The sequence below is a fragment of the Agrilus planipennis genome, unplaced genomic scaffold (assembly GCF_000699045.2).
Source record: "Agrilus planipennis isolate EAB-ADULT unplaced genomic scaffold, Apla_2.0 scaffold365, whole genome shotgun sequence".
Classification (NCBI taxonomy): domain Eukaryota; kingdom Metazoa; phylum Arthropoda; class Insecta; order Coleoptera; family Buprestidae; genus Agrilus; species Agrilus planipennis.
This window is the reverse complement of record NW_020439243.1, coordinates 28,692-52,367: the sequence shown is the minus strand read 5'-3', so window position 1 is coordinate 52,367 and position 23,676 is coordinate 28,692. Positions and strand designations below refer to the sequence as shown.

Sequence of the window (23,676 nt, the reverse complement as noted above, 5' to 3'; positions counted from 1 at the left end):
GTGGGTTTTCCACTTGAAACGAGATGACAATAGAAATATTGAACGGTACAAGAAAAGGTATTGTTCACGCTTCAGTAGCCAGACTAAAGACTCGGAGGACTATTCTATCCTTTATCGTACAGGATGATTTTATAGCTTGTCACGTGGATGTCCAAAACGCGTTTGAAGAGGAGATATTTATAAAGATCCTAGATGGCTTTGAGAATAAAACTGACTCAGCTTGCAAACTTAAAAAGGCTATATACGGATTAAAACAGGCTCCCAGAGCATCGAACAATACAATCGACAATTTCTCTATATTATGGAATGCTATCAAATCCGTATTTTCCTTATCTTGTATATTGATGATATTTTAATTAAAGTAAGCGATAAAAGAAAATAAACGATACCAAGAAAGCCCTAAAAAATAAAATACTTATGAAAGATTTGGGTGAACCAGGAACATATCTATATATATTAAACGATTAGACAAGGTACTTCATTTAAGCCAGCAGGCTTATTTGTAAAGGATGCTTGAATGGTTTGGGATTAACAACTCGAATCCTACCGACACACCGATGGAAACAACTCACATTCTCAGTTATGAAAACGGCATAATTTGGGACACCAAACCTTACAGAGACCGCGTCGGGCGTATAATATTGGAAATGCTGGGTACAAGACCTGATTTAAGTCTTGCAGCACAAACAAAACGAAGTCCGATGGAGATGCCTGAAGAGGATACTACGTTTCATTAAGGGAACTATTGATTTTGGACTTTTGTATACAAAAGTAGGAGAACATAAACCTCTAACATGCTACGTCTACGCTTACTTTGGAAGGGAAATGGATCAGAAATCTACCTCTGGATTTGTTATAAAGATTTTTGGCAGCATCATTTGTTGGATAACCAATTGACAGACCTTGGTTGCACTCGGTTGCACTTTCCTCAACTGAAGCTGAGTATCCTGCGCTGACATCAGCAACATCCGATCTACTTTGGACGAAAAGTCTTCTTGAAGAAGCCAAAGTTGTTAGCAATGTTTTACCAACGATATACGAAGACAACAAGTCCTTTATTCATTTGCTCTCCAAGAGGAAGCACAAAAAACTTAAACATGTAAACATAAAGTACAACTTTGTGCGTCATTTGTACGAGAAACGGCAGTTTAGTATAATATATAACAGCTGATATTCTTACAAAGCTTCTTCTAATGGCCCAGTTCATCAAACTTCATGATAAAAAATTGGATGTGTCGCCATAAAAACCAACTTTAATCAAGAATACAAGAGTTAGTAAGTTGAGAAGGAGTATTGAATATTTATTTCTGTTACAGCCTGCATTTTAAGGGTCAAATACTACGCAACACCGACAAAAAGATTGTTCTGGACGGGTTACGGGTAGTTATACTTATATGATAAGATTATATGATAGGTTTGTTTTTATATGCATCACTAAGCCGTAGATAAAACTGCACTATCCGGTAAATGTTGTCTAAAAGGAAATACTTTGAAGATTACCGATTTATATGATCAAGAGCTCAGGTTGTTTTTCTAAAAATAGTAAGGGTTCAGATTAGGTTGTAGAAGGAATGGTGCTCTATGCACCATCGATAAATTTGGATTAGTTAGGGCTAGTCTAAAACATTATACATCATCATCATCATCATCATAAGGTCATCAGTCCTAAGACTGGTTGGACACGTACCTCCACTCTTTCCTATCCTGAGCTATTTCCCTAAAACTAGAACAGCCCACATCCTTAACTATTTGCAAACAGTAATTTAATCTAGGTCTACCTCTACCCCTCCTAACTCCTGTTTCTGCCTCTAATATGTCTCTGACTAGACCTTCATAACTGAGAAGGTGTCCTACCAACCTATCTCGCCTATTTTTATTGACTTCCATAGAGTCCTCTGTTCTCCTATTGTTTCCAATTTCTTTTCATTTCTAACCTTTTCTACCCACGATATCCTCATGATCCGCCTATAACACCACATTTCGAACGCTTCTAACCTTTTCTTTTCCGCCGCTCCCACTGTCCATGTTTCGCACCCGTACAACGCCGTGCTCCAAACATACACCTTTAACAACCTTTTTCGAATTTCTAAATTAACCGTTCGCGAGCATAGAAGTGACTTCTTTTTATTAAAGGCGACACGACCCTGCGCTATCCTCTGCTTTATATCCCTACTACTCCTTCCATCCTCACTTATCTGACTTCCTAGGTATCTAAAATCAGCCACTTCTTCTAATTTTTCGTCTCCTATCTTTATATTCGCTCTTTCCCTACTTTTTCTTCCCTTGCATATCAGTATTTTAGTTTTACTTTTATTTATTTTCATACAGTACTGATCTGTCAGTACCGCTTCCATTTTATTTAAAGCTATCTCTAGGTCCTCCTTGCTAGATGCTAATACTGCTATATCATCTGCAAATCTAAGCATACTAATCTTTTGCCCTTGCACATCTATCCCTACAGTTGTACTGTCTTTAATGATGTTGATGGCGTCTTCGATGTATAGATTAAAAAGTAGCGGTGACAGTGTGCATCCCTGCCTGACTCCCTTCCTAATATTTACTTCACTACGTTGCATCCCCAGCTCTATAACTGCCTGTTGCTCTTTATACAAACTAAGTATCACTCTTCTATCTTTGTAATTCATCCCTACATTTTTAAGTATATTTAACATCTTGTCCCATTTTACGTTGTCAAAAGCTTTCTCTAAATCTACATCAATAATAGAAAATAATCATAAAAATATCTCAGCTCTAAAACAAATATGAAACTGTTGCCATTATATACAATACCATTAACTTAAATATTAACAACTCATAATATCCTCTGCAGTCAAAACTTTTTCCACTAACGGCCTCTTCTAAAACCACGCAAATGCGCTGCATCCAAACTGCAGCTAAACGAATAGTATTGTACATATAGGAAATGTATACAGTGGCGGTTATAGAAACGTCCACGATAAATAATTAATTAACTACTACCCACGTAATGATTGGATTCCTTATTACAATAAATATGAATCGCTCACGACAAAAAATCAACTATAACTAATAAAGCTGTTATTATTCAATTTGTGAAACCTTAGATAATGGAGGACAGGTAGACGTGATTTATACAGATATTCAGAAAGCTTTTGATTCAATTGATTTCAACCTACTTCTACATAAATTAGGCTTAATTGGTTTATTTAAAGGCACAAAAAATAGGTCAATAAGTTACATTGTGACATCAGAGGTACCGCAAGAATTTAACTTAGTTCCTCTACTGTTTTTAGTCTTTATTAATGACCTGTCGTATGAAATTAAATGTGATCAAAAAATAAATAAAGACGCGAGCTTTGTTTCAAAACTTATTTGGACAGATGGTCAAAATTTAAAAAAGAAGAAATAAAGGAAATTCACATTTATGATTTAGAGAAAATGCTTAGCCATTATTAATTTAGTCAGGTAGTCATACTATAACACTTACCAATTAAACTAATTAAATTAACCGAAAATTTCAATGATACAATAAAATAAAGGACGTTTTATTTAAGCTAACAAGTTAGTGACTATTGCTGGTATAACCAGAATTGAAAGTTAATTGAATTTTATTAGTTGGTAAAACCTTATCCTGTTCTTGTCATATTATTTGCAATCAAAATATATTGTCTACATAAATCCATGTATTTTATGTAATGTGTTCTACATACCTTAAAAAATTACCCTTTAAATTAGTTCTTTTAACTGGGAAATTAACGTGAGGATTTGGAAGTCTAACAGAACTATAATTTAAATTCCTTTTTTTCGTTGAAGAATCCTGTCTGTACTGTGATTTGGATCTGACAATAACTGAATTACCGGCTGAAAATTAAAGAGTAAAATTTTTTTCTATTTATAATTTTAATACCTACGAATGTTTTCATTTTGCTTTTTTTTTGCTTGAGCCAGGGCATACACCACAGCGATCAAGCTGCTGTATTGGCTGGGTTGTCTTTGGAAACCTGTCTTTTTGCCCAATTTTCGTCCCAGAACATAGTATGTTTCCATCTTTCCTTTACCTTTTACATCGATAATACCTCTTCTTTGTAAATCAAAACCTCTTAGAGAAAGAAGCTAAAAATTTTAATTCAATTGCATTTTTAACAAATTTTTGAACAAGTGATATCAAACCTGGGCAGTTTCTTTCGGTACTTGAATTTTTCCAATTTCACCAGTGGAATCCATCCTAGAAGCTTCATTAACGGTATTTCCCCATACATCAAACACAGGTTTCCTTGCTCCAATTACTCCGCAAACCACGGGCCCGCATGCAATTCCTGTTCGCAATCCGAAGTTGTTGAACGAATGCTTGTTAACATCTTCAAGTTTTTGCTTCATTTCAAATGCAAGGTCGACTAAAGCACAAAGATGTTCTGGTCCTTCCGTATTTATGCACTCCTGTATAGTAATGAAAGTATTCTATATACAATACATGTATGTCGATATGAATATTTCTTCAACAAGCATTTCTTAATATTTTTTTAAAAGATCAGATGTAGACCTGATGTCTCATTCATTAATAATACTTCCTAGCCTTATTAAATAGAATATATGAGCTATTTAGAAGCACAGTGCTGATTTAATGGACCATTACTACTAACTTCTCAATTTTTAAGGTTTTTTACATACTCTAAATATTCTTTAATTATATCGTTATAAGAATAATATTATAGTAAAATTTAGAAAAGGTGGTGTAGTGTTCATCTAGTAGCTTTCGCTTCCCATATTCTAGATGGTAGGGTTTCACGGACTCAAATAGATTCAGTTCATTTTAAAACGACCTGACCAAGTAAATGTCAGTTTTAACTTATTTGTCCAGTACCGTCCTAAGAAGGCTATTAGTATTACAAATACGAAGACTGCATTCTTAATTAGAAACATATACCGTTTATTCTAAAACAACCACCATCTCATGATGTGTTTTACTATTTTTAGTAATTTTTTTATTAGATCCGAGCTGATGGCTAAAACGGCTATGCATATGATGAGAGATCTTCTAAAAACTTAAGTTTTAAATATTGCCAGTTAAAGTTCATTCAGCTTAATTATTTAATTCGCCCAAGAAATATGAAGGCAAGTTGTCTCCAAATTGTATTTGTTTAAGTAGTTCATTAACTTTTTTGTTGTAACTTTTGTGTGATGTTAGTGTAAGTTCTAGTGACATCGACAAAATACTGCTGGTTCAATGTCAATCATTACTGAATTGTTCCGACATTTTCTTATCCCTGATGCTGTGGGGCAAATATTAGATTCATTTGCAAAAAAATGAGTCTGAACAGGCATGAACTATTTTAATGACAGGATGATCCATTATATTGTGAATCTATAAAATACGGTGGAGAACTATGAGCAGTACTTTCTGTATTTCCGTCGGACAATATTACTGATATGTTCCTTTTTAATGTTTAGTGTAGGAGATAATCAAGTAAGGTTATTAACTAATTGAAGAAAAGAAAGGTAGTTATGCTACATGTTATTATATGTTTGAAACTAAACATTTTTTAGCTCAAAAAGCAGATAGCTGCTTCCTAAGCAGTACTGGTTATCGTCACCGACGCTGAAATCGTTCTGCAAGGAGTAATACCCATATTTTATCGTTCATATGCAACATTTGGGTAATTTGTAACCCATTTAATATAACTGCAACCTTCAATAAATAAACAGTTATTATGTATGTAATAATTTTTTCTGTAAATTGGTATTCTGCCTTCTTCGTCTATGACACCTATACATAGTTCCCGTAATATTCATACAGAAAACAGGCTTTGAATAAATAAATAACCAATGAAAAATGTTTCTCCTAGACTAATCGGTAGACTGTTACCTCATGTTCTGGATTAAGGCCGGACACTGCCATATATGATGCACTACATCCAATAGTTTTGATTTTTTCTATAGAACTGAATCTGTTTTCATCTAATAGTTCATCAAAATCGGCTAAAATACATTATGCAAATATACTAATTTAATACTAATCTTAGAGAAATTCTTACCAATTATTTCGTTTAGTAGTCGTATGCACTCCATTCCTTTGTTGATGTCTTCTGAATAATACGTTATAAAATTAGGAATGCTTGCAAACAGAACACCTACTTGTGACCTTTCTTGCGAGTATAGTTCCTGAAATTAAAAGTTATCGTACAGTGTACAGACAACTGCAGTGACATTACTGTTTCTAATTTGTCTCTATGGAAGAAGGTTAAGATGTAAAGTCAACACAGTAAGAAATGTTTTATTACAGATTTTATGTAGCTACAGTTTTTGCTAGTAAAAGCAGTTGCTTTCTAGTAGTCTTCATCACATATATAAATCTAAAGCCTACAGCAATATTCTTAACATTTTCTGTTTTCAGTTTCATGTGGTATACGTACGTGTTAATTCTAAATTGGATGAGTTTCTACTTCATTACAATTTGCACTTTACATTCGATTACTTAAAACATAATAACGATAGACCATAATGTTAAGAACAAATTTGAATTGCAATAAGAAACTTTCGTTTACACAAAATGTTCACGTCTGGTTTGACGAACTTGATGTATGATTGAAACTCACGATCGCGTTCGTAAATAACATTCATTAAAACACTTAACACTTAAAGCTCAATACGTAAAATATTCACTAAAACTTAAACTATGGGCCACTTAAACACTTCTAGAAAACTCTTAGGAAAATTGGGCAAGAAACCTGATTGTAATAGTTCTACTGCAGATCGTTACTTGTTGCTTACACTTGAGACTTGATACTTGATACTTAAACTGTAACGGATTACATTGTCTTCTACACTTCTATCACACAACCCAAGCGCCATTGCAGAGGAGATACGTTGTCGTGGCGCACTAAGACCATGCATCCTGTTTGAATGGGCTGGGTTCTTTTGAGCCATTTACGCCGATTGTTTAGTTCACTGATGTTTTCCTTTTGCCAACTGCTTTATCTTTCGAATCTGCTAGCAAGTGGACAGCCGATTATCAGGTACAATCGAAACATCTACCTCTAGTAAACTGCTAAAACTATCACCAATAAGAAAATACACGAGGGTTAGTAGTAATAGGTCTTGCAGATCAGAGGACATAGGGGTCAAAGGAAGCGAATTGAGGATGAATTTTATTGTAATGACTAAAGTATTAAATTGCTCATATGTGAATAACGTACTTCCGCAAACTCTGCGAAGTTTAAAAGACTTCATGGCCGCCTCCCATATTCCTTCACTGTACTCCCAAGGTATTTAATGTTACGTGCTCGTTGTCTTGTAGTAATAAGTTAACATTTCTGTTGGGAATTGTCTGCATAACCTTTTCGGAATTAAAAGCACATTATCTCAGATTGAAGTCTTTACAAAATAACAGTTCTGTAATTTGTTTTGGAAGTTGTAGTATTTCTTGAATGGTACTAGTGCTGGCTAACAGAGCATCGAAGTATAGATCACGTTTCAAAATTTGTGCCACTTCCGGATATTTGGGACCTTCATTATCCGAAAATTGTCGCAAACATCTAGTACATCAAAAATTATTTGATCAAATTGATATAGTGTTATAGATTCGTTTTCGTTACGCCATAAGAAAAGATTGAACTAGCTTTTGGATTGAAATTTGTAAATACATTTTTCCTGTCTCCTGTGAGTTCACAGTTATGTAGCCGAACTCTTAAAAGCAATAAAAAATGTTATATTGAAAAGCGCGTCGTTCAAGAAAATACCTGTGCTTGAACATGCCGATGCATCGAAGACTACTCGGACCTTCATACTGCTCTCATTTACGATAGCCTGATGCGGAAGTATCCTTCGATAGAGGTATCCCTTATTTTATCCATGTAACCCTGTTTAAGATATTTATTGATGACAGAGAAGTATTGTTTTTTTAGGTCTGGATTTTTCACAAATCGTCTCTCTAGCGAATGCAATCGTTTCAACACCAAGCTATAAGATTCGATTAGCTGTTGTTGCTTTTCGTTGAATAGTAAAGCAACTCCGTATCGTCCATTTCTATGACGTGTTGTAAATTTTGTGAAATGGTCTTAACAAGCTGCCTCTTCCGGCAACAGAAGTTTTTTCTTTTCACTTACTCCACCCTGCCTTTTCCTTTAAGTATATAAAGGTTTAGTATTTAGTTTTAAATTTCCTATTTTTCCATTTGAGTCATTGTGTGGTGAAATAAATGTCTTGTAATTTTTACGTTTTAGTGTTTAGTTTCATCATAGCACAATAAAATATTTTTTTGTGGACAATTGTGATGGGAAATGAAACATATGCATTTTTTTTTTGCTAATCTCACATGCAAAATCGTGGGTGGATCTCAGACAATCGAGGCATCTCCTCCCCGACAAAAACTCCACACGAAAAAGTTTCCTGCATTTGCTGGGATATGAAGGTTGTGATCTTAAAAGCGGCACAAAGCAAAAGAATTAAAAATCATTACAGAAAAAAGGTCCCGCCATTGAGCTCCCTCAGAGCTTACTCGGAAGGAAAAATTCTTTTAAACGTTCTAGGACTCTTGATGTTTAAAAAAAATGATGGAACAGCGTTTAAAGTAAAGGCACCTCGACAAGGCTTTTATTCATCCATGAGTCCACAAACATATAGGGGTATGGAGGCGATATGCATTATTATTTAAGAGGCTGTAAGTGATCACAACCTGTTTGACACTTCATCATTCCTTTTCTGGCGGAGATGATTAACATTAGTCAATGCGCTTCAGCTACCAACATAAGCATCTTTTAAAACTGTGTACTTTTCAAGTAAAGTTAACCCGGGCTCAAGCAAATTTTCTTATAGCATTGAACGTGAAAAGTAAACTTACTTTTCCAGTCTGTTGTGGAAACGTTTACGTATATAACCTTTTAGAAATATAAAACGCCACCTACCTTAAAACACGAGGTTTGATGATTTTGTCCATACATACATCTAAAAGTGTGTGTATGAGTAGGCGTGTCAAAATAAATTGGTAAAACTTCCGTATCACCGTTTTTTCGAAAAAATGCAACTTTTTCTTATTGGAAATGACTTAAAATGACCCAATTATGAAAAACTTACATGAATAAATCAGGGGGAAGATTTTTTAAACATTAAATGAATTGGAAATACATATTAGATAACACATAACACAAAATGTTAATTTCAACAAAACAACACTGACAGCGACGTTCCGTGAATTGTTTATCTAAAAAGATGGACTATGTTTAGAAATAAAGAATTTGTTTTTGAAAAAATGGCGTCTTCATTCCAAAACAGACACTTATTGAGTTGCTCTTGTACCTAACGATAAGTGCAATAAACATTTTCACCAGAATGGTATTTTAATACGGAGGTGCATGGTAATTTGAAAATGCGCAAATACGGCTTAGGCTACATCAACTAAACGAGGAGGAAGAGAGATGGTGATAACAAAGCTTCTATTTATTAAATCAATTTAGTGTGTCGACATTTGGATGAATGGAACATAGACGTGCTATAATTACATGTATTGATATATTTTGTAAGATTTTGGGTAGGATCGAATTAATTTTTATTTATTAACTTATAATTAAAAGTTAACGGATTCTTTGGGATTAGGTACTTACATCTGCTGCTCTTTCGCTTCGAAGAAAATGGTGTGCTACATGATCCGGTAGGATATTTTTTAATAATTGGGCATTGTTTTGACGTGTTTCTTGCATGTCGGCTAATTCATTTTCGGCTTGTTGCTTCCACAAAAAATCCAGACGGGAAGTAACTTCTACTAGTCTAGCATGATTAGCAACCATGAGGAAGAAAACAGCAAGTAAGATCAGCATTTCGGCTGGTAATGGCACACCTGTCCTGAATAAACAGTACGTATAAAAATAAGTACATATATAAAAGTTGTCAAAATTGCGTAAATAGCTGTGGTCCAAAACGAGCCTTATTTATGTGGGCACATAAATAAAATAGTAGATACATCTATGCCTAGTGGCTGACGATTTTTAAAAGTTTGTTTTGTGTTAAAATAAGTGTTTTAGCGTATTATACGCTTAGGGATTAGGGTAGTCTATAGTAAGTCGGAATGATGGTTGCCAGATGGTAGTGTAGAAAATAAGAATTATGTTAAAGTATGAGTGAGAGAGAAAAAGATTGAGAGTATGAGAGAGCGAGACAAAGAAGCGTGAAAGTTGTAGAAAATAAAAAAGGGTCGTTGCTAGGAGCACACCAAAGCGTATGTAATCGGACAAATTAAATTAGGACCCTGGTCATCGGTATACCAGATGGTTAACGATATCAGAGCCAGCGTGGCTTCTGTTGTATACTACAGGATTTATGTAGGTATATGTGTAAACACTGTCTGTACATTTAGTTTTGTTTGATTGCGTACACTTTAGCTTGCCTCAGTCAAGCGAATAAAAAACCTATATGATGCGTAAAATCCATTATTTGAGAAGTTATGATATACCTCAAACAATTTCTCGCCATTAAAATTGACAGTAGATCATTTCAAAGCTTGAGGTGAATTTTTGTGTAATTTATTTGGGCAACTTTGTTTAAATAGAGAGTTCGTTTAAAACGTGAATTATTACTACATATTACCTTTCTAAAAAATTTGCTTGTAAAAGCATGGAATTCATTGTGTTATTTATGGGCCAAAAATTAACTAAAAACGTAAACTATTCAGTTATTCAGCCAGTAGGTGTAGATATAATTACCTACTGTTTACTGTAATATGGAGTATGAGTATATGAGTATGAAGTACAACAACAATAACAAGAACAACAGTTTTCTTAATACAACTGTAAGGTATTAATTTTTAGGAAGACTAACGCATTATGTATGTATATGCAGATAAATGAAGCATATAGATGCAAATGTAGACATTACTTCTTTTTATTTCTAAAAATTAGTTAAATATGGATTTCGTTGGTTACAATTGTCAGGCACATAAGAAATATAATTTTAAGACGTTTTTAGTATTACAAATTTAGTATTAGTTGCAAAAGTATCGCATAGACGAAGTGAATATTTACTTTTGGATAAAACAGCTTGCGACTTGCCATCGTGTCTGTGCCACATAAGTCAAGAATATTGTTTCATCGTATCTGAAAACCCTACCTTCTATTTAGGTCATTGGTACAATATTGGTATACTTAAATTAAATATTTGAAATGGTAATTTAATCGTATGACCTACCATTCGACTAGTAAGTCATTAGTGGCAATTTACACAGCGGGAATAATAATAATCTATTATTTAAAAATCAACCAACTTTAAGAATTATCAGAAGCGAGTCAGAAGTGAGTTGCGGAGGTGAAACGGGTAATTGTTTTCACACAGACTAATTGGGAATTCTCTGCTATTTTATACGTTTTTCCATAAATAAGAATAAGTATGAGATTAACTTATTTAATTATTTATCAGGTATCATTAGAAGACTTTTTTAGTTACCCTAAAAGAATGCTTTTTATCTATCAAAAATGCTCATTTGTTGTGCCGCAGCAAGCCACCGAAATCCTGACAAGAAGTACGTGACAGCGAAATCTCAGCACATACGCAGTAGGTTGACCTGAATGAATAACCTACCCACATCAACAAAGCTTGTCCGTCGGTGCGGTCATCAACACATTCGCATGAGAACCTGACCAATTTGGGGGGCTTACGATGTGAAGGGTGTAGAATAGAGCAGCTTTACGTGGACCGTGTGTGCGGCCTGTTCAATTAGGGGGGGCTGCACATTTTCGGTCGGTAGGACAATAGACAAGAAAAGCATAGTTGCTTGAGCTAGCCAGGAACCCTGAAAGGTGTTCGGTGATTGCACGAATACGGCAAATGAAGGTGCATTCTGAAATAGCTGATATCCGCCGAAATGCTCATAGTGTTACCTCGAGAGTACGGGTGCCCATCAGTCTAGCTTCGGCTTTTCCTTCGCCAACTGATGTCAAACTCGAGAGGGCAGTTAGTTGATAGCCCGTATGTTCATTTGAGGAGCTGTGCAGCGGGGCTCCCAGTTCATCACAGTAATCCTCGATGACTTCTTGAGACTTGAGACCAATGTCTCTGTCAGAGGGTGACCTCAAAAAGTTCTTATGATCCTGGCGCAAATGTGCCGGTTTTGCGCGTGGGTAATCCTCAACAAGGCAGATGCGCCGCGTTAAATCTTCAGTAGTTATCATTTGGCTGCGTTGATCGTCTTTCATGTTCAGAATTCATCCTGATGATTAAACTACCCATATTGTTCAACGTCTCTAGGTCTCAGCCATTTTGACAGGAGTCGCACGAGTTTTCTTTTTGCTTTAATTGTGTACTGTATTTATTTATTATCTTTGTGTGTTCCCGTAAACTGTGATCGGTGTCGTTTTTGGGCTTTTGTAAATTGTTAAATTAATTAATGGTTTATTTATTAAAGCCGTTTATAGCCTTCGGACATGTATTAAAGTTTTTACAGTCAGAAGGGTTTATTGATCTTTGGATTGTTGTTGCGTTTTATAGTTTATAGCGAAATACTGGACTGCCGACTGCTGTTAAGCAGGGGAGTCATTAGAAAAGAAAATAAGAAACCCCCAGCTCTGGAAATCTCGACATGATTTTAGTTTATTTTTTAAAATAGCAAGTGTTTGGTTTCCTTTGTGTGTTTGGTGTTGTATGACATTGGAAGCAATGTTATTAACTAACACTATCAGTCGTCAAAAAGAAAAAAGGGAAGGATCTAGAGACATTTAAAGATCAATAAAGCTCTAGGTGCATGGATGCTCTTATAATTAGTATAAATCGAACATGGAAATTTGGAAACTGCAGCTTCATTTATTAACTCACGAGATTTTTTTCGTTTTACACAAAACGTCAACTTGTATCTATATGCTTCATACACTGATACTGGTGACTACTTACTCATTATCGGTATTAGATCCATCTTCAAATATATCATTGAATGTGTACATTATAAGTAATGTATAACCTCCAATCATTACTATTGCCAAGCATATTTTTATTAAGTAAAATAATTTAAGGGCTGTTGTTAAAGCAATTAAACTTAAAACCCAAGTAAATACTATGTATTCGACTTGATAACAGAAATCCACGTTTCGATTATTTACAACATTATTGTCAATAAAATTTTCTTCTTTCTCTTTATTAGAGTTATTTGTAGAAAACATCAAAATTTCTCTTATTTTCCTTATGGAATCATTGTGTTCTATATTATTCAAATAAGATAATTTTATAGTATAATTTTTACGGTTTAAACGTTCTTGGAGAGGAATAATTGTTATGTTTCCTTGAATGATAGTATTTACTCTTATTTCAGTTTTGATTAAAGTGGAACTTATTTCTTCTTTGCTTGAATTCTTTGGTGGTACACTTGATAAATGGTATGCTGTGTACATAATGTGCGTTGAATCGTTTGTTATATTATTGATTGAGAAGTTCCCTACTTTGTTAACGTCCATTACGAAAAGGCCAATGGATGACATTACTGACATTGTTAATATTATTGCACATACAAAGGCTGTTCGACATCTGTGGTTGTGGACCAATATGGATGAAATTTTTTGAAGCGATTTTGGAAACTCATTGAACTCCTCTGCCATGACAAGAATTGTTGTACAACTTAAAAGGGCGGTTGTTATTAACAGACTTACGACAACAGCAATATATCTGAAAAATTAAGGGAGTGTATATTAAGGTTTGTTATATACGTGTATTTATAATATAAAATAAAGTCTATTGCTGCTTGGGTGAAATAATAGGGACACTAATTGTAAAACAAAATTATTTCGCCAAACTGTTATATTCGGCTTTTATACAAACAACTTTAACATAAATTTGCATGTCAGCTAATATTACTATATACCTATGTAACAGTGGGGGCAGGGACAATATTTAGTAATGAGGAGCAATTTTTTTTTATTGGTAACATTTCCAAAAAGGACCATTTACAAGTACTTATTAACTGTTTTCCAAACGTAATTATAAAAAGTTTTGTGAAGTGAAATTCGGGATTTTTAATTCGTATATTTACTAAATGTTCTTGTTTTATAATGACTGTCATCTCCTACAGGCTTTGATTACATCTTCTGTAGATGTTCATCTGACTGAAAATATGAAAATTTATTTTCTTCTGTTACACCAATCATTTTAAAGAAATGTTGAAAAAAAAAGGAATTATTACATTATTTTATTACTTTTATTTAGTGGCTATTCTTATTATTAGAAAAAATACAACTAACTTGGACGTTTTAAATTATATTTATTTAGAGAAAACTAATGACATTTGTCTGAACTATGCGCTGCTACACCATATCAGCCATATTACTATTTAGTGATAATAGATCTTAGCAACAAAAATAAAACAAAAACTAACCTAGTGTTGCTAATATAAAAGTACATTATATCAACACGCCTTCATACTGTAGCGAGCACGAGTGTGTTTGTCTGCGATCGGGCATACGTGTGTATGAGCGGCTTATCGATTTTCCGACTAGCCGCGCGCTTTTCTTCATGTGCGCCGTATCTGTAAACGTGTGTGTCGTACCTGCGTTCCGGGAAAGCAATTAAACAGTTCAAAGAAAACGAAACTTTTCCGGACGGCTCGAGAAAGTTCCCGAAAGGAAGCAAGGGAGTATTTAAATGAAGAGACGATCGCCGAAGTAGAAATAAATTGACCGTCTCAGAAGTAAATCAAGAAATAAATAGCACAGTGAATCGTGACAGTAGTGTAAATAAATAGAATAATTACCTAAGTTTAGTAATAATTTAATAGTGTTTTTAAATTCAATAATAATTAGTGTAAATAAATAGTTTTCGTCTTAGAAGTTTAATTTTCTAAACCCACGAACATTACAATACATTTATATTGCAACAAATAAGTAACTGTAACCCTAAGTAATTCTATAAATCAACTTGTTCTAAACTTATTTCTGCATATCTTGCTTTATACCTTTATATCTAAAAACTCTCCAAATTTAATGAATTTAACATTCCCTAATGCTTTTGCCAATAAATCTGCAACATTATTTTCAGACTTAAATGCTTGAGATTTTCGTTAACATAATGGATATGTACCTTAATATGTTTGGAGTTACTGCTTCCAACAGGGCAATATATTCAGCAAATTTTTTTATTGCCCAATGCTCGTTTTAAATATTAATAAAATTTTTAAAAGTCTTTGTTGTATTTTTTTTAAATTTTTCATTAACCAATAATGCTACTTCCTTTATTAAATATGTAAAGAGCTAGTAATCCGGTTAGGACCAAATAAAATAAAATACGTTTGTAAAGAAGTAAATGCGTAACTGCACAGTAAGTACTTACTGGGAGAGCATTGTAAGCTGGCAAATTACCATAAATATCCAAATAACATAACAGCAGAGCATGTTCGATTTGAACATATCCTCCCTCAATTGGTTAAACTGAAAAATAAAAAAAATGAATTATAAATACTTTTAGAATTAGTTCCAATATACTCCAGTACTTCCTTTTCCATTTCGGGATCTTTAAACCTGAGGAGCCATGGATTTACATTTGCACTTCTCATCCATTTATTGCTTTCTATTTCGATACTACGGTCGATAATTTTATCGACCTGTTTAGGTATCGATGGATTCCCTATTTTTATATCGGTTTGTTCCAGTTTCAGCGCACAACATGAAAGGTTTATCGAATTATCTCCTACATCAGCAGAAAGGGTTCTATGTAACTAGGGAGAATAATGCAGACTGTATCACAAATCGAATATTTCTTGTTATGGTGTTATTATTTTACGGGTTGTACACAGATTTGCATGGCGGTGATATAGAGATCACATATTAAAAGCATAGAAAAATAAAGATCCATTCTACTGTTTAAAAAGAACGTTGTAGAACAAAATAGTGTTTAAGTAAATTTGTGTACCGGATATCAAAATGATCATCCTAAAATATTTAGTCGACTTCGACCAACAAATGAACCAATGGACGGGAATTGCTCAGGATGTCGTATAAGTAGTGGATTCTACCAGTTGCCTCACTAACAGCGAAACACATGCGTGTTAATATGATTATACATACATATAATTATAGGTTGACTATGAAATAAAACTAAGAGCATGACCACGACAATTTTCACCTTGCCTTCTGCTATCCTAAGCATGTCCATAAGAAAAGAAATAGTCATTTATGCCTTAATGACCCCATTGTGCTAGGAGGTGTTCTTGACAGGAATCCAAAGAAATTAGCCGCCAACTACTCCGTATAAAAAAATTATGAAGGGTTGAAATTTTTATTTAATTCTTTCGGTGCCTTATTTTGTAGTCAAAAACTATTTACAAACAAGGATAATAGAATAGCTACAAAATAATGAAAATATTAAGATAATTTTGAGGGAAAATCTCCGCAATGGGGAACATCACCTTAATTACGTCTAAAAATTTTCAATGAGTTCGCGGTATTCACAAATAAGAATTTTACGATATAGAAAGTCCAGTTAGGTTACCGTATTTGAACGTTTTCCGCCCTTATCTTTTTACAATCACAATACTTTATTATAGGTTAGTTTTAATTACCTGTAAAACTTATAGAAGTATTTAAAAAAATAGGGTAGTAACCTAACCTAACCTACAGTAAGGTATTGTGACTAAAAAATTGCGAAAAACATTCAAATACCGCAACCTAATCTAACCCAATATTTTGTTTCTTTTAATGCAATTTTTCATAAAATATTTCCGAGGATATAACAAAATATGTTAAACGAAACAAAATACCTGAAAAGAACCAAGTAAAAAACGAAAATTAAAACTAAACGTTTTATTATATTTTATGATATGTACAATGATTCTAATTTTTTAACATACGCAAGTTGTTCTAAACATTTTTGCAAATTTTTTGTTTTGTTATAATCTTCCATAATTCTATTGATTCTATAGTCTAATTTTATATTAGTCCAGGCAATATGGGTGGGTGAGTGGGGAAAATTATTCAGATTAATTTTGGTCGGAAGATTCTCCTAAATACAATGTGCGTTGCAAGTCGGTAACCCGGTCGGTATTGTTTAAATCAATCACGATTGTTTAAACAAATAACAAAAACTTTTGTGTTTGTCGGAACAATTTTTTTATATTGTTCGGTTTAATCGCGATAAAAAAGGTTTGAGTTTTTTGTAAAGTTAAGATTTTCCAAGATATTGTTGCGAGCACGAGCGTGTTTGTGTGCGATCGGGCAGTTAAACAGTTCAAAAAAAAACTAAACGATCCGGATGTTTCTAACGCAAACAAAAGAGTATTTAAAGGAAGAGACGATAGTCGAGAAGAGTAGAAATAAATTGACCGTTGCAGAAGTGAACCCAGAAATAAATTGACAGTGATAGCAGTGAAATAAATGGCGCAGTGAATAGTGTTTTTAAGTTCTTTAATAATTAATTCAAATAAATAGTTTTTGTCGTTATCAGTATTAAGTTAATTTTGTTAAATCCACGAACATTAGAATATGAATTTTTGAAAGTCTGAATATATATGAAAATCTTAATTTTCTATGCTTTAAAAAGTTATTAGAGATATGGTTTTTTAGAAGCTGATATTTTATATATATTTAATAAATTCTTTTTGATCAATGCAATATTGGGGTTTAAATTTATTTAATTTAGAAAACCACAGCCAACGTTTCGCCCAAGTTGTTGGCCTTTTTCAAACCTACAATATAGTGTAATTGATATTTTAATGCACACTGAGCTACAATTGATCCTTTTGTTCTTTAAAGCTTACCTAGTTTTATTTAGTCGAAAATGTAATACTGACGAAATTTGGTAAAGAGCATGCTCAGAGATACACGACAATAAAGATTTTTTTGTGTAGATAAAACTCTAAAAACTTAACATAACGATTGTTTTAAAAACGTTGTACTATTAAAACAGTAAATAAATAATTAAAAACCACCTGGAGACAGTTATATACAAAATTTTTAATAACAACAGTATATAGCCATTAACAAAGAAATATTAAAAAAATTTACGTAGGTCGAAAGATAGACATAGTTAAAATGGTAGTTTAAAAAATGTAGCCAACAGTCGATAGTTCACTTTTAGTTGTTTTTAGGTACGTAGGTAGATCTTATTGCCGTTCCCTCTGCAAAGGGTGTTGTTATCTTGGAACAATGCAATTTATTGTTAATGGATAAGTAAACCTGTATAGTTTGGCTTATGTACTACCTTTCTTCATAGTAAATTGCGAGAGGCATTTTGTTCTTTTCATGGCGCCTCACTCAGAGAGTCTTGTCTACCGTAATCTCGGACATATCTGAAAACGTCTCTGTATACGTACTACCAGTAAAGCTGATATTTGTACTTTCAGAGGATTAAGTATCATCTGAATGATTTTTAAAAAGTTTCTTAGATCCAAAAGTAACGACTAGGTTTGACCTTTTTTGTAACTTTTACTTTTCCTTTAGTTCTTGATTTTGCCTGAGATTTCTTCCTGGTGACAAATGTGCGAAGTAGGCCTGTCTTGACTATTATTTGTTACTGCTAAAAGTCAGCATAACGATGACTTTTTAATAACAACCATCTTCCTATCTATTGTCACTAATTGACGGTCCGGTCCCATGTTTCATTGTGTATTGTATATTGTATTTCAAAATTTAATCCCCTTTTAAATTTTTGAATTCAAAGTGGTATCAGGTGTAATGTTTGCCTCCTATCTTTTAAAGTTGCTTTGGTATTGGATCGGAATAAGTCAATGTAAATATGATAACTTATTTAAAGATACCAAGTAATTATCACAAATGTGGGAACACTCTGTATATCAACAATAATTCAAATGTGTAACAATTAAAGTGCTTCATTCGTGCCGACACACTAGGTCATAGACATTTAAACATTTAAACATACAAACGCAAACTGCTAAAACATATAGTACCATAAGACCAATGTAAATAAATGTAGTATAAATAGGATGTAAATAACTCATTAAACTAGTCTAACACAAGGCTCATTCTTATTTGGATACTGCAATAGTATCCACCCTAGGATACTGTATTGTAATGTTCGTGGGTTTAACAAATTAAATTTTAAGAAGAAAACTATTTATTTACACTAATTACTATTAAACATAAAAACAACTTTATTATAGGTTAGTTTTAATTACCTGTAAAACTTATAGAAGTATTTAAAAAAATAGGGTAGTAACCTAACCTAACCTANGCCAACTCTTCCGGGGAAAGGGTGTTCAAAATGTCACATGCATCTCCACGAAGAGCAACGGTCAACGCAGTGGCTTTTTCTTCAGGCGCCCAGTTATTCGCCTTAGCAGCCGCCTCGAATTGCTTGTGGTATGTGGTCCACAAGGACATTCCGTCGAACGTTGGTGGTTTTACTCGTGTTCTTGACTCTATACCGCTTCCTTAGCTGGCTTCGTTGAGTGTACTAGATGTGCCAACATCCCCTTCGATTTTCTTCTGTTTATTGAACATTCTTATTAAATTTTTCTTCCCATTCACGTTCCAAACTTTTACTATTTTCCTGCAATTTTTTTTCCAATTTATTTTCCAAACTTTTACTATTTTCTTCTAATTTTTCTTTCAACTTATTTTCCAAACTTTTACTGTGTTCTTCTAATTAACGTTTCAAACTTTTACTATTTTCAGTTTTTCTAAATTTTTACTACTTTCTTCTAATTTGCTTTCCAAATTTTTCATCATTTGCGACAATTCGTCTTCGAATAGGAACATTTCAGAATCATGGCCATCCTTTTTCAACGCCTCCGCGAGCCGCCACTGAAGTTCCGCTTTGTTACCGCTTGTAGCTTCATCCCGTCGTTCCAATTCTCTTCTTAACTCGGCTACTTTTAATTCGTATAACTTCTTTGCCATTGTAATGTCTTTCACTCAACCCCACACCTGACACCAGTTGTAATGTTCGTGGTTTTAACAAATTAAATTTTAAGAAGAAAACTATTTATTTACACTAATTACTATTAAACTTAATTACTACTAAACTTCGGTAATTATTCTATTTATTTACACTACTGTTACCATTCACTGTTCTATTTATTTCACTTCTGCAACGGTCAATTTATTTCTACTCTTTCACTTCTACAACGGTCAATTTATTTCTACTCTTTCACTTCTACAACGGTCAATTTATTTCTACTCCACTTCGGCGATCGTCTCTTCCTTTTTATACTCCCTTGCCTTCTTTCGGGAACATTCTCCTGCCGTCCAGAGAAGTCTCGTTTTCTTTGAACGGTTTAATTGCTTTTCCGGAACACAGGTACGACACACACGTTTACAGATACGGCTCACATGAAGAAAAGCGCCCGCGGCTAGTCGGCGAATCGATAAGCCGCTCACATACACGTATGCCCGATCGCACACAATCACGTTCGTGGTCGCTACACTGCCCCCTCCTTAAGGATGTTTCGTCCCGAAACATTTTTACTTTCCGTTTCGCAGGATCATGCCGGAATCTGCAATTCTCGCCTTCACGACATCCACTTCGGGAATAGAAGTAACAGTCCACGGTCTTCTCATGATTGGTCCGATTCGGGTTATTAATTACTGCAAACCAAAATGTCTATTCCAGTACGGCGAAACAGGACTTCGATCATGTTCCGTACGATCCTCCAATATAGGTTGTCCAGTCCACAACCAAGCTTCGGAATCTCCAGCTTCTGTAGGTTATTCTCCAGAAGACGTCTGCGGAGTTCTATTACTGCGTCCCAAAGGTCTCTATAAGTGGGGTTATCAAAGCATCTTCCTTTAGTTACCAGGTAATAGATATTGCGTTGTCCGACAGGCAAGCACAACAGAGTTTTTTCCTTTCTGTACTTGGTCTTTAAGATGTTCCAAACCGCCAAATCTGCGTTTGAACTCGAACGCGACACCACGGCTCACTCTGAGATCCTTTAAAACGCAATGGACCAGAGAATATTCTTTGGATATAGTAAAGAGGTCTCGTAGGATTTCTTGCGTCACTCCAAATTTCCTGTTAACATGGGGGCCTTCCTTAATGAACTCTTCGAGTCTGGGCTCGGAAGGAGTAGTTCTTAATAATCTGGCCCGCGCCTCCTCTTCATTTGCACCGGCGAATGGAGCCAAGCGATTATAATGGACTACTGTCGGCTTCCCATTTGGAGTTTTCTTAATTCGGTGGATCACGTCGTTAATCCTCTTCACTATCTCATAGGGTCCTTCCCAATTCTGTTGGAACTTAGGTAATAGTCCACGGCGACGACGAGGATTATACAACCAAACAAGATCTCCAGTTTGGTAACTACCTGCTGTAGCCTTGATGTCGTAGTTTTCTTTAATACTGTCACTAGCAATCTGCGCATGCAGACGAACCGACTCGTGTATATCGTTAAGCTTTCTTCGGAGGTTGGTAACATAATCTTCTCCAGCCAAGTCATCTCCTGGTTTACAGCCGAATTTGAGGTCACAAGGTAGTCGTAACTCCCTTCCAAAAAGGACACTGGCGGGTGTTTGGCCAGTCGTTTCGTGGACAGATGAAAGGTATGCCATTAAGAATAAAGGCAAATAGCGGTCCCAGTCCCTTTGGTGGTCAGACACTACCTTGGAGAGATATTTAATCCATCCGATTGTGGATGGAGTGGAGTGGTTCGAGTTTTCTTTATTTTTAGGAGCTCGCATATTCCACGGAGTATAGCCGATTCGAAATTCCTCCCTTGGTCTGAGTGCAACTCCAAGGGCACCCCAAAACGACTGATCAACTCTTTCATCAATTCCTCAACTATGGTTTCCGACTCCTGGTTCGGAAGGGCATAGGCTTCAACCCACTTGGTAAAATAGTCCATAACGACCACGATGTACTTGTTACTTTTCTCGGACTCTGGGAATGGACTTGTCACGTCGATTGCGATTCGTTCGAAGGGGCCACCGACATTGTATTGACGCATTGGCGCCCTTGGCCTTTTCTGTGGTCCATTACACGCGGCACAGGTGGTACACTTCTTACACCAATTCTTGACATCTTCCTTACAGTTCACCCAATAAAATCGCTCTCGAACTTTCCCAAGCGTCTTATTCACTCCAAAATGGCCACCAGATGATCCATCATGAAGATACTGCAACACCTCTCTAACCTTGTTTCGAGGAATAACCAGTTGCTTCCTATCTTCCTCTCCATCTGGACTTTCAACAACACGCTTCAGAATGCCATCCTCCAATACCATTGAATCCCACTGAGCCCATAACGATTTTAGTACTTGGGTACAGGAAGAAACTTGCTGCCACGTTGGCCGTTTTCCGTCTTTTTTCCATTCCATTATCTTCTTCAAGTCCGGGTCGTTTTCCTGGTCGTGTTTTATATTGTCAGGTAACCATTCGTCATCGATTACCGTGACGCGTCGAATTGCCTCTTCGTTCTTTTCCATTCGATCACACTGCTTGCAGTCTGCTTGACAAGATCTTCTGGAAAGTGCATCGGCATTCTTGTGTCCGGTTCCAGGCCGGTGCTCCACGTCAAAATCATATTCCTGTAGCTTCTCAATCCATCGAGCTACCTGGCCCTCCGGATTCTTGAAGTTCAGAAGCCACTTTAAAGCTGCATGATCGGTGCGTAGGGTGAATTTTCGTCCATACAGGTATTTATAAAAATGTTCTACACCTTTGACTACAGCCAGCATCTCTCGCCTAGTGACGCAGTAGTTTCTTTCGGCTTTTGATAAGGTCTTGCTAAAATAGCCGATTACCTTCTCTTGGCCATCTTGTAACTGCGAAAGAACGGCTCCCATTCCCACATTGCTGGCGTCGGTGTCCAAAATGAACATTCCATTGGGCCGAGGATATACCAGTACGGGGGCTGTGATTAAAGCCTGCTTCAAAGTGTCAAATGCCGTTTGACAATCCGAATCCCAATGAAATTTGCGGTCACTTTCGGTTAAACGTGTCAAAGGTTTGGCGATATTGGCGAATCCATAAACATAGCGACGATAATAAGTGCACAATCCCAAGAAGCTTCTTATGTCGTGGACATTTTCAGGCACTGGCCATTCTTTCACGGCCTTTATCTTCTCTGGATCCACGGCCACGCCCTTCGCTGATACAACATGACCCAAGTAAGAAACTTCCTCGCGGAAAAGGTGGCACTTTTTCGGGCTGAGTTTCAAATTGGCCTCGCGTAACCGCTGGAATACCGCTTGCAAATTCTGTAGATGTTCATTAAAGGTGCTTCCAATCACTATGATGTCATCCAGGTATACCAAGCAGGTCTTTCCAATTTGATCACTCAAGATTTTCTCCATCAACCTTTCGAACGTCGCCGGGGCATTGCATAAACCAAAAGGCATAACTGTAAACTGCCAAAGGCCCGTGCCGATCGAGAATGCGGTCTTTTCCTTGTCGGCAGCATCTAAAGCAACTTGCCAGTATCCGCTCTTCAAGTCGAGTGTGGAAAACACTTTCGAACCAGAAAGCATATCCAAGGTGTCATCAATCCGTGGTAGTGGATAACTATCTTTCTTAGTTACGTTGTTGAGCTGGCGGTAATCCACACAAAAACGGGTTGTTCCATCCTTCTTCTTTACCAATACTACCGGTGATGTCCATGGACTTGAGGATGGCTCAATTATGCTGGTTTCCTGCATTTCGTGGATTATTCGCTCTGCTTCTTCCTTTTCGGCCAGGGGTAATCGTCTAGGTCTCTGACGAATAGGCTGCGCATTTCCGGTATTGATCTTGTGTTTTACGATATTGGTCCTTTCCCTACCATTCTTATCAGTCTCAAAGATGTCGGCAT

The 23,676-nt window shown here is 35.5% G+C and overlaps 2 protein-coding genes across 2 annotated transcripts in view; both read right to left on the bottom strand.

Annotated features, from left to right (window-relative positions):
• Positions 1–13,126, bottom strand: part of LOC112905557 (adenylate cyclase type 8-like) — a 19,124-nt gene extending 5,998 nt beyond the window's left edge. Inside the window, exons 1-7 of the mRNA XM_025978185.1 lie at positions 12,847–13,126; positions 9,576–9,813; positions 6,012–6,138; positions 5,843–5,955; positions 4,150–4,416; positions 3,891–4,092; positions 3,690–3,840 (exon numbers count right to left, since the gene is read on the bottom strand). Of these exons, the coding sequence (XP_025833970.1) occupies positions 3,690–3,840; positions 3,891–4,092; positions 4,150–4,416; positions 5,843–5,955; positions 6,012–6,138; positions 9,576–9,813; positions 12,847–13,112 (1,364 nt within the window). The 5' untranslated portion in view covers positions 13,113–13,126. The remainder of the gene's footprint in view (positions 1–3,689; positions 3,841–3,890; positions 4,093–4,149; positions 4,417–5,842; positions 5,956–6,011; positions 6,139–9,575; positions 9,814–12,846) is intronic.
• Positions 13,125–23,676, bottom strand: part of LOC108742547 — a gene marked incomplete at its 3' end in the record, with an annotated part of 26,924 nt that continues 16,372 nt past the window's right edge. Inside the window, exons 5-7 of the mRNA XM_025978183.1 lie at positions 15,428–15,652; positions 15,268–15,365; positions 13,125–13,611 (exon numbers count right to left, since the gene is read on the bottom strand). Coding sequence (XP_025833968.1) covers positions 13,125–13,611; positions 15,268–15,365; positions 15,428–15,652 — 810 coding nt within the window. The remainder of the gene's footprint in view (positions 13,612–15,267; positions 15,366–15,427; positions 15,653–23,676) is intronic.